The sequence below is a fragment of the Carassius gibelio genome, chromosome A21 (genome assembly GCF_023724105.1).
Source record: "Carassius gibelio isolate Cgi1373 ecotype wild population from Czech Republic chromosome A21, carGib1.2-hapl.c, whole genome shotgun sequence".
NCBI lineage: Eukaryota > Metazoa > Chordata > Actinopteri > Cypriniformes > Cyprinidae > Carassius > Carassius gibelio.
Window position 1 is genome coordinate 138,254 of NC_068391.1, and position 11,821 is coordinate 150,074.

At 37.2% G+C, this 11,821-nt stretch overlaps 1 protein-coding gene across 5 annotated transcripts; it reads right to left on the reverse strand.

Moving 5' to 3' along the window:
* Positions 1–6: 6 nt before the first annotated feature.
* On the reverse strand, positions 7–11,821 carry LOC127941492 (protein FAM131B-like). 5 transcript variants are annotated; one of them, XM_052536569.1, is made up of 6 exons: positions 11,785–11,816; positions 7,312–7,347; positions 6,796–6,892; positions 4,750–4,974; positions 3,657–3,797; positions 7–395 (listed from the first exon to the last, which is right to left on the reverse strand). In XM_052536569.1, exons 3-6 carry the CDS (start codon positions 6,884–6,886, stop codon positions 13–15), a joined length of 840 nt encoding a protein of 279 aa, XP_052392529.1. In that variant the 5' UTR covers positions 6,887–6,892; positions 7,312–7,347; positions 11,785–11,816; the 3' UTR covers positions 7–12. The 5 variants fall into 5 exon arrangements, with proteins under 5 accessions (XP_052392529.1, XP_052392527.1, XP_052392528.1 ...); XM_052536567.1 differs by having other exon boundaries at positions 6,787–6,892; XM_052536568.1 differs by lacking the exon at positions 7,312–7,347 and having other exon boundaries at positions 11,785–11,821.

The window sequence follows — 11,821 nt, forward strand, 5'->3', positions numbered from 1 at the left end:
GGATTTGTAGTTTTATGGCTCACCTGTAAAGCGCCTGTTGTTGTTACGGGGGGTTATGGGAGTTGTAGTTTTCTCACTCACCTGTTGCTGTTGTTGATACTGCAGGAGCTGTTGCTGCTGGTATTGATGGATCTGGTGCAGGTGCTGGATCTGATGGAACTGGTTCTGATACTGCTGCTGCTGCTGCTGCTGTGAGAGGAACTGAGCTGCTGTATTTGGGTCATATCCTCCCTCAGTCCCGACAGCCATGACATATGAACCGGTGGCAGGAGAGGCCACACCTGACTGTTCATTACTAATTGGCTCCCAAGCGTCAGAGGAAGAAAGGCAATAAAGACCTTGGGAGACGTAATTGTGAGGCCACACCTCTGCAGAAGAATGGTGCACTATCTGGTCTGAAAGAGACAGAGAAAACGAAATAAATTATTACAAACTTCTTAGATCATTTTCCACACAGTCTGTGCTGATCTGAGTTGTCATCTGGTAATTATTATATGGCTACTTACCAAATATTTGCATGCAACGGCAAGATATTTTCTAAATAATATTTCTGATTATAAACCAATGTTGAATAATACTAACTGCACACTCTATTTCTGACGGTGAAGTATACCCCATGGCCATCACTGTGAAATTAAAATGAGTGTTCACTCATTTCACCCCTCCGGCAGGGCAGAAATGAGATTCTTTATTTACTGAGGAAATGGCTATGTAATGTAGCATAGCAACACTCACTTGTACACAGACTGCCCACTGAGTTTATTCTTCTCTTGCCCTTTTTCTCTCTATAGCCCTTCTATGGCAGCATCCTAACTGGAATGAAACCCCATAAATAACTGATCTGTGCTCTACTGCAAACAACATGATTCACAAATGATTCCATTACAGGTGATTCTAGAGGAATGATGCATATGATAAAACTAATAAGCATAAATACAAGTAGTACACACATTTTTATTTTAAATTTGTATCAGTACTTTTTACTATAATGTACATTTACATTTATTAATTTTGGCAGATGCTTTTATCCAAAGTGACATACAGTTGAAAAGTATGAGCTGTTCAGCTGTTGATAAGATTCTTTTTAGCAATACTTTCCAATAGAATAGAATATTTTCTGAAAGAAATTAAAACTTTTATTCAGCTATGATTCATTAAATTGATCAAAAGGGACAGGAAAGACTTACGGCTCTAGACAAAAATCAAGAGACCACTGCAAAGTTATTGGTTTCTCTAGTTTCTTTGGACAAAATTTCTCCCAAATTCCAAAATAATTATCTTGACATTTAGATTATATTTATTTGCAGAAAATTACAACTGTTAAAAATAGCTGGTCAAAAAAGATGCAGTGTTTTCAGACCTCAAATAATGCAATGAAACTACATTTTTGCAATTGCATTTTTAAACAACACAATACTAATGTTTTAACTTTGTAAGAGTTCAGAAATCAATATTTGATGGAATAACCCTGATTTTCAATCACAGCTTTCATGCATCTTGGCATGCTCTCCGTCTTTCACATTGCTGTTGGGTGACTATATGCCACTTCTGGCACAAAAATTCAAGCAGCTTGGCTTTGTTTAATGGCTTGTGACCATCCACCTTCCTCTTGATCACAGGTTTTCAGAGGAGTTTGGGTTGGCCATGACAGGGACTTGATCTGGAGGTCCTTCATCCACACTTTAATTGACCTGGCTCCATGGCAGGGAGCGTTGTCCTGCTGGAAAAACCAATGCTCAGAGTTGGAGAACACTTGTGAGAGCAGAAGGAAGCAAGTTTTCTTTCAGGACAACATTGTTCATGACTTGATTTGTGTGCCTTTCACAAAGACAAATGTGCCCGATTCCGGCGTTGCTGAAGCACCCCCAGATCATCACAGCTACTTCCCCAAAATTTACTGTGGGTGCTGGACTTTCGCTTTCTTTTTAACTCTTTTGGCATGTTGAATAGTTATTATTTGATTCTAGTTCATTTTGGAGGTTCTGCATTGGGAGGTTTCTGCAGTGGAAGCACCACCTCTGGAGGAGCTGGAGCAGATGGAGTGGTGTGCATTTAGTGGAGAGGCTCTGGTGTTGGGACCACTTGGCTTAGGAGTGCTGAGAGTATCAGGCTTGAGATAAGCAGACTAAGAATCAGAGATGGTCCAAGCTCCGCAGCCACCAGAGCTTGCCGGTGTTGACCACACCAAACAAGTAATTTGTAGGGGTTTTAAAGTCCTCTGTTGTTTCCACAGAGAACGAGGAACCAATCAACAAAAGCGCATAATCCAAAAGCAGCCCTCAAGGACCGTCATGAATGAGTTTTGATTTGAGCGCTTCATTCAGTCCATAACAGAAAAAAATCAATGAGAGCATCCTCTGGAAGATCAGAGTGATATGAAATGTCTAGAAAGTCCTGGGTGGGACTGGGAATGCATCCCATGACGGAGGCAAACTAACCTCAGTGCTGGGTCCATAATTGGCCTGGATTGGCCTGGATGGACGACTGTTACAATGGAGCTGGGGATCCATATGCAGGCTTTATTTAATAGAGAGTAGTCAGAACAGGCAGAGTCAAACATGGCATACAACAATATCCAGGGTGAGACAAAAGAGTAATCCAAGAATGGGCAATGGTCAGGGCAGGTGGCAAAAGATCACGAAACAAGAAAACTGTCCAGAGTCAAAACACAGGCTGGGAAAAGCAAGGCAAAATTTAGGAAACAGAAAAACATTGAAAACAAGGATACGAGAAAAACAGAAGCACAATGCAGATAAAAGCCTTGGTGTACATAAGTGGCTTATTTAGAAAAACAAATCCTAAAGATCCCAGACCTTTGAAAACTACAATATTCTAATCTAATTGAATATATCTTTATGGTTCATTCTTAAGCAATTGGTTTTTAAGAGCATTTTCTACTCTTTATCGGGTGCTGGAGATCAGGTTACGTTCTTATGTTCTTCGATTTGTGGAGCATATGTTCCAGATGTTGAAAAGAAACTACCATCTGGATTTACAAATGCATTTTGTTCCAAACTTCTGGGGATGTGAAACTAGTAGGTGTTTTGTTACACCTCTGCCTCAGCATATGACATAATTATATCATTATCTGTCTGTTACATGTTGTCATTTGGCATGCAGATGGCTTTGGTTGTTCTGAGCCGCTCATGTGAGTCTGTACTGAACTGTTCAGTGGATTAGTTCTTGTTCTCCTGAGAGTCACGCGTCCCTGACCTTTAGTTATTCATTTATTCAACACCCAATGTGCACTGTATTACAAATCACCAGCAATATAGCAATCCCACCCTCACCTTAGGGAGCTTTTTAGCCTAAAACTGTCTTCTAATAGAAACCTCTTAAGATAAAATAAATAAAGGACAATAAACTAAAAAATCAAAGTTTTCAGTTATTACAGAATTAGTCATGGATTTCAACCATATCTTCTTCATATATTCTTTGAGCTGATATAGAATGATGTGCTAAGTTGTTGAGAGAATGTGTTTAATTGTGGTTTATGACAGCACGTTAATTGCAGCACTCATCAGAGCTCACACTGTGGCACAGAAGTTCTGTTGCTAAATCGACTAAATTCCCAAGTTTCCAGCCTAAAGCGCTGTAGGAAGAGGTACAGTAATTTGCTGAACTTGCAGGTGCATGCTGGGAAATGTAGTCAGTACCTCGACTTGTGATGCTTTCCTGGTTGGCCTCGCTCAGGTGGGCTATGCTTCCCTGATTTGATCCAACACTTGTGCTCTCGCCGTCCATAGAGCTCCAGGCCAGAAGCGTTGCTTCAGAGATCGCAAACTGCTGAAGCACACCTAACAAAATTCAGGATTACATTGTTTATTGTTGGCCATAAAACCACATCAAAATTAATAGTTTTATTCAGCAAGGACACATTAAATTGACAAAATTGAATAGTAAATATCTTAACACTGTTAAAAAATATATAAATAAGTAAAACTATTTTAAATAAGGGATGTCCTTTACTTTATCAAAGTACCTTTAGCTTTATATTTACCAACGAGTAAAAAAGTATCAGGTTTCCACAAAACTTTTATGCAACGCTGTTATTCTTAATAATAAATGTTTCTTCAACATATTAGAATGATTTCTGAAGGATCATGTGACACTGAAACTGTATGGCTGCTGAAAATTCAGCTTCGCCAATTATATTTCACAATATTACTTTTTTTCTGTTTTTATTGATTTTTTTTTTTTATAATGCAGCCTTGTAGAGTAAAAAATCTTTCAAAAACATTTCAAAATCACACTATTGAACCCAAGAAAAACAAAAACTATAAATAAACAAACAAACAAATACATATATACATAAATACATACTGTACACACACACACACACACACACACACACACCACACACATATATATATATATATATATATTTTTTTTTTTTAAACAGTTGACATGCTTAAGAAATTAATGCTATATAATTCCTTGATACTTTTTTTCCCAGTTATGTTTAAATTAAAGTCTGTAATTGGACAAATTTAAGGACACATAAAAAACTTAATGGACTCTGTCACCTGACTGTGTAAATACTGTAAAGAATATGGGTAATGTTAGTACTATAAAGAATATAGTAAAAGTGTCTGATAGCAGAGATGGTAAACCTACAACAGTTTAGATATTGAACCACTAGGTTACATTTCCACATTGTGGGTCTTCCGAATTTTTATCGTCTTCAGTAATTTCTTAGCAATAGATTCTGTGTAGGTCTTTCCATCTGTTAAACACTCTGTCTCTCACCTGCAGCGAAGCGAGCCTCCTTCTCTCCATCACTGAGGTCACTGTATGCATCATTCTCCAGCTTGCGCTCTTGTTGGAGGTGCAGACTGGAGGTGCGTCCCGCTCCGCTGCCCCCCGCGCCCACTGTCTGCATGCCCCAGCTCTGCCACTCAATCATATGGGCCACACGCCCCTGGGCCATCGCTGTCGGCTTCGTCACCTTGTCCTTCATAGAGCGAGACACTCCTAAGCGGACAGACAGACAGAGAGGGTGGATGATTGGATAAGAAGGCAGCAAGAGAAGGTTTTTAGATTATGGAGAGAAAGAGGGGGAAAACGAGAAGAGAATAAAATGAAGAGGCTTAAGAGTATGAGGTCACCTGCTCAGAGAATTTTTGTTGGGAACTGGAAAAGTTCAGAGGTTGCACTACAAATATTTTCCATTAGCTACTCTTACTGACTGAGTTACAAAGCGTCCTTCATTATTATCTGATGTTTTAGTTGATTATTATTATTACTATATGAAAGTATGCCATATCAACGTGATATAACCAAAAATTATAATTTTTATAAATAAGAATTACGTTATTGTTTCACGTTATAGAGCAAAAAGTAACCAATTATGCTACATCTTGTGAATGTAACTGTCAGTTTATTTTAATGTACTAAAAAAATGTATAATAATAATAATAATAATAATAAAAGGTCACTGTGATGCTACTCTTTCAATATCTGGAACTAAGTTTTACTGAGAGTGCATGAATTTACAGCACTTTTCCAGTCTTGCGATATACTGGATAATGATTAAGGGTAATAACTTTTTTAAAGATTTTTTAAATTCACAATTTCTACCAAATAACATATTTTAGATACTGGCTTAACTAGGAGAAATTCCTGTTCTAGAACTGTGACCCTGGACCACAAAAATCAAAATGATAGATTTTTCTTTTATGCCAAAAATCATTAGGATATTAAGTAAAGATCATGTTCCATGAAGATATTTTCAAAATGTCCTACTGTAAATACATCAAAACTGAATTTTTTGATTAGTAATATGCATTGCTAAGAACTTCATTTGGACAGGCCATTTTCTCAATATTTTGATATTTCAGATATTCAAATAGTCGTATCTTGGTCAAATATTGTCCGAATCTAATGGAAAGCTTATTCAGCTTTCAGATGATGTAATAAATCTCAATTTTGAAAAATGTACTCTTAAGACTCTTACTCTGTACTCTTAAGGTTTTGTGGTCCAGGGTCACAATTCTCACTTTCAAAGTGAGGTAAGATTCTAAAAAAATCTGTTTTAATTTTAATTATCCTTTCATTTTTAAAATTTCTACACCAAAGGCAACTTCTCCATGTGCTGTGTTATAATATTTCTGTTGGTGATAAGTATGTGTAGAAATTAGTTTGAGGTAAGGAAATGAAAATGATTTTCATAATGGGATGGAGAGTAACGAGAGTAAATGGTTATTGGTATAGTTATAGTTTTATAAGTTTTAGTGACAAGGGATAGGAATTTGTCTTGCTGGAATTGCTGTCTTTTCACACTAATAAAGATCTACACACAATAATAGCCTACACTTTCTCCTGCATTTTCTTTATCAGTCTCAGGATTTTTTTTTTTAACCAGTACATTCACACAGAGAAAATTCAGAGATCTCTCAAGCTCTTAGACAATATCTAATGAAATGATGAACATGTATTTCTAAAGTCAAAGAAAAGGATCTTTCAGAGAAGGATACAAAAAAAACAACAAGACAACACACTGACTGACCTCTACACTTCACATGCACTTGCCTCTCCCATCAACCACCACTTAGGATAAAATGAAAAGCCGTATGACAATGCATTGTGGCATATATTTTTTTTTAGGGATCTATTTGTATTTGGACCTTGGAATTCACCAATGGCTTGAGCCATTGGCGAGTGTTTATACATGGAAACGGGGTGGTGAAAAGGGAAACCCACAAGGGTCCATGTTGGCTCCATCTCCTCCAGCTCAGTCTGGAGTCAACATGGGGTCATTTACCATTTCACAGGACAGACACACACCTGACACACCTGTCAGAGAGGACTTAGCCAGAGCGCCGATTCCATAGGCATTGGAGTTCCTCTTCTTCAGTCGAGGGAGGATTGAGGTTGTGTCCTCCATGGACAACTGAAATGAAGGAAGGCATTCAAGAGAGAAAAAATGGGACAGAAAATAGGAAAGATGAAGAAATAGATGGTTTTGATGAAGCAGGAGACGGCCCGGAGCAGAAATGAAATGCAAAATTTTGAGCGTGGCATTTTATGGAAAGGAAAGAGGTGATGAAAGAAGTTGAGTAGAAAGTTAGCAAAGTGGTTTAGAGGTTGCGAAACTACAATTCCCAACAGCTTGCTTCTTAATTTCTGTCCATTTGCATGATGGGAAGTGTAGTCTTTTGTCATTTACATCCGCAACAAAGTCTAACTACTAGAGCACACCGACAAGTCACCGCAAAAGAGAGACGAAGGAATGGGGTGTGAGATAGGAGACTGATTCAGAAGTAATGAACAAAAGGAAAGGAATGGAGGAATGAGATTCACAACACTTACATTGATTCCATCCCATGAAAAGTCTGTTCGGCCATGCTGAGAGAGAGAGAGAGAGATGGGGAAAGAATAGACAGAGTTGGAGAAAGAGGAGAAAAGAGCAAGAGAGACGGCCACAGAGAAAGGAGGAGAGAGAGGGGGATTGTGACAGAACAAAGCATTTTAAAAACATGTGAAGTTGAAGGAGAAATAAAAAATAAAAAAAGAAAGAAAAATTCTGAGAAGCCGATTTATTTTCCGGACTAACAGAGAGGGGGAATAAAAGGAATAGTTCAGCCAAAAAATGTAATTCTGTCATCATTTACTGATCTTCAAGTTAATCCAAACCTTTCCTGGCACTTTGAAGTACAAAAAGACACATACGGGATGCTGTTTACCATGCAGTTACAATCAACTGAAATAAAGCTTTTAAACACCATGAATGTATCCATACATCTAAAATGTCTTCTGAAACCAAATGAGAGCTTTGTGTTAGGAACAGACCAAAATGTTTCAACTGATAAACTTCCTCTCCGGTGAGCTGTTAAACCACTGTGATTGGATTATTGAGTCAGTGAGCTGAATCCAGAGAACTGGATCAGTCTAACTCCTGAATGCATCATTTAGAATGGTTTGGAGTCATATGATTCAGTTTAGCTCTAACTTGTTTCTTGTCTAGTAAGCAGTGTTTTCCTGCCTAATAAGTGATATAAGCGGCTGTATAGGGCCCCTGTGGCCACCAGGGCTCCATGTGTCAGGAGTACAGACAGCAATCACAGGAGTAATGTGAGATGATGGTGGAGATGGCAACAGCAGAGCTGTGCTGGAGTGTTCTCTGAAGCTGTACTTCCATAGGAATTCATTCAAAATGTTTGTGGACATGCACTGTAAGTGTCTGACAAATCGTGTAGAATGCAGTGCGTGCTCAAAATCGAAAGCTAATTTAAAAAGGATGTGTGCACGCATATAAATGCAATTTCAATACCAGTAGTTTGAGAGCGGCTGCAAATTAGGCTGCATACAATATGTAGGCTGTTATTAGTATGCACACTATAATAGGATGTGTAGTTATAACCATCTCTTAGCTCTGTATCATGCTTGAGGAAAATTGTGATTTCTGTTGATTTGAATATTGAGAGAGTAGCATACTTTGATTATGGTTGCTTCCATAAGACTAAGAAATAACTGTTCTTTTTTTATGATCAATTTGTGTAAAAAAGTTCAGATAGGAGGTCAAGTACAGTTCTTTATGTCTGAATACATAGAAAGCAGAACTAAGATGGCGTTTATTGCATGATTTCAAATACTGCAGACTATTGTTCCAGGCTGTTTTTCATCAGTTAAGATTTCTTAAATTAGTGTACAAATCTTGTCTAGTCTCATTCTTGTGAACCATGTCTCATGTCTGGTCTTAGATTTTTGCCTTCACTTTGACGTTACTTAAATCTGATTCAACATGTTAACGCTTATATTTCATTATTTTTGCATTTTAATCTGGCCTGTCAGGCCAGTTCATAAAACGAATTATTCTTTTACTTTTATTATTACTATTCTGTTCTCTAATGTCATTTTCATAACCAGGTGTTTTTGCTTTAAGCATTAATCTCACCGAATTTTGATACATTTCTCTTAAGCAATCATTAAACTCTTTAATTTTAAATTTTAAACTCTTTAGTTTTAAAAGTTTGCTTTAATAGGTTATTGACATGACATGATGTGGCATTTTCACTGTCAAACAAGATAAAAAAAAATAATAATAAATCAAACTCTTATGATAGCACCAAAGAGAGTGGGTGTGAATAATAAGTTTTTAAAACAAGTTTTAGTCTGTTCAGATAAAAGCTCTTGTGACTTGGAATACAGTGCACAAGTCAACTGGCCGACATTTATGATAAATATGATACTTCTACCCAAAAAACAAATTCATTGTGAAAGCATGGAAAAGAGCTAGAAGATTATTTAAACATTTCTTCTTTTGCAATAGATTGAATAAAAATGTTTAAGCATTAAGTGTGATTTGAATATGAGGGTGAGTAAATTATACTATAAATTTTATTTTTGGTTGAATGTATCAATTAATTTTGTTTGTTTTATGTATTATCTGTAACAGAGTTTGGTAGTGGCAAGAGAATAACTACAGCCACAAATGTATTACCAAGGGTGTTTATATGCATTTGCTAAAGTATTCTTAATTTACCATATTACTGTTAGTAGCATGTTCTAGGTGGTTACTTGGATGTTCGAGGGGGAAAAAAGCCTATATTTAAGTCTTTATGACATTCTGGTACCTATATATGGTTTATGTCCCTCCTTCAATAAGTAAATGTATTTATTTATTCATTCATTTTGTTAGTTAGTCTGCCATGCAAAAATAACATTTATTATTGCTTAGAGAATTAATAGCACATCTCTCCTCAACAAGCCAAGAGCATTTACAGCATATCATTCAAATGTGTGGGACGAGTTATATGCCAAAGTTTAATACTTAAGGTTTGGTGTTTATGCAAATCTTGTTGGGTATGAGCAATAGTCATGCATGCAGTTTGCTTTGGCAGACAGATAGGAGCATTCTACAAATAAATACATATAAAACTCCAGCCTCGCATCCATTGCCTAGACTAAAAGACAGATAAAAGCCATGAGCACAGCTTATGCTAAAAGCAAGACTATTTCTATGTTACCTATGAATAACAAACTGTGTGTGTGTGTGTTTATAATACAATAATAAATAAAAAAACAGACACAGTGACAAAGAAAGCAAATACAGCCTAATGCAATCAGTCTATGCTGAAGACACACGATAGGTGAAAGGAGTGGATGCTGTAATAGACTGTCGAGTACAATCATCTTATTATTTTTACCAGTGATGGTAAAGAGATTTACTAGCCAGGAAGGTTTAGGGACAGAGATCAGTCCCAGAAAGCTGTGTTCACGTGCTATTACAGATCAGATGTTTTTATTTTTATTTTTTATATATAGCACATATTAAATCAGATGTTGATTAATATGAAGTCTAAACAATGTTAAAATAATTTGGGAACCTCCTGGAGAGCACAAGCTTCAAACACAACATCAAAATTAACACTATTTACTCTTAATACATGTTCCCGTCAAACAGTGCACGATTTATCAGTACATGTTGCTCCAAAGAGAAATAATCTTTCTTAAAAATTAAATAATGTCTCTGATACTGAAACAACTTATCAGAGACCTTTTAAAGATTAGTTCTGTTGGTTGCATTGTTGCGTGTGACCACTTGACTGACAGGTGGATTGCCGCTGCTGATAGTGCCGGCGCGCTAGATGGGCGTGGCTTCAGCAACTAGCTCCCGCCTTTTTGCCCATTTTTGATTGTCCGGGAGAGTCGCGCGATGACGCGCTGCTAAGATGGCGACGGCCTGCTCTGCACACTTTGAACTTCAAAAACAGTCTTCAGGAGTCTACGGGTGACGGGTCCATGTTTTTATACAGTCTATGGTGTTGACACAATAACATTTCAAGCTTTCTGTTTAAAGACTTTTAGTCCCACCTGCCTACCATATTATTTGGCTTTGGCTTCATTTTTGTTGAAGAAGTAAAAATTCTGCTAATATCCTGTATAAAATGCACGTATGTAACCAAAATAGTAGTAGAAATAGTATACATAGAATTTTATAAGTAGTATAAAATAAATATTTTGAAATACTTCACACACAGATTTAAACTTGTTTTCGAATTACATTGTTTGTTTCCATTTTTCTGTTCAGCAGGGGGACACAGATGATGGAACTGTATATTTAAGAATGTATATGCCTCATGAAAAGACCTTTTGTATTTCACATATTCATTCTTTATGTAGCAAACCCTGTCTGATAACGGAATCAGCTTTGAAAGAGAGAGGGAGGGAGCAAATCTCATACATATGCTTTGTGTGAGATAAAATGAATGTGCTTACTCATTCAAATTTACCAGCAATATGTATGAAGACGTAAGAAGGAATAAAGGCAAGCAAAGTGATGTGTCAATGATGATACAGAGCATCCATTGAGAAAAATCATAATCCTTCCCTTAAGCAAAGACCAATAATCAGTCTCCAATATCACTATATACTGTAGCTGAAGGCAAATACTATAAGCCTGCTTTCTGGGTCAGTTCTTAGGAGTGTGGAGGACTGGAACAAAGAAAACTTAATCAAAAGTAAAGGCTAATGACTATAACATCAAACTACAAGCCAGTTCTGGTAAGCATTACATGCTGTTAACTAGACTAATAATATGCTAACAATGTCTTTCTGCGGTTAAGGAGGAGATCTGGCTCACTTCCACCACTGAGATAATCTCTTCCTGTTTTGGACACCTTGGCCTCCATCTTGGAGCAGACCCCCCCCCCCCACACACACACACACATCCTCACCCCCCAAACAGGAATTTGTGGTGTGGAGTGTCATAGTGTGTCAGAGCTATTGAGCTATTTAGCTAATCTAGTATATTTATGTTGGTGTAACAGGCAGCTCCTTTACCTGTTCCCCATCCTTCTGCACGGGAACTCCATCTGCT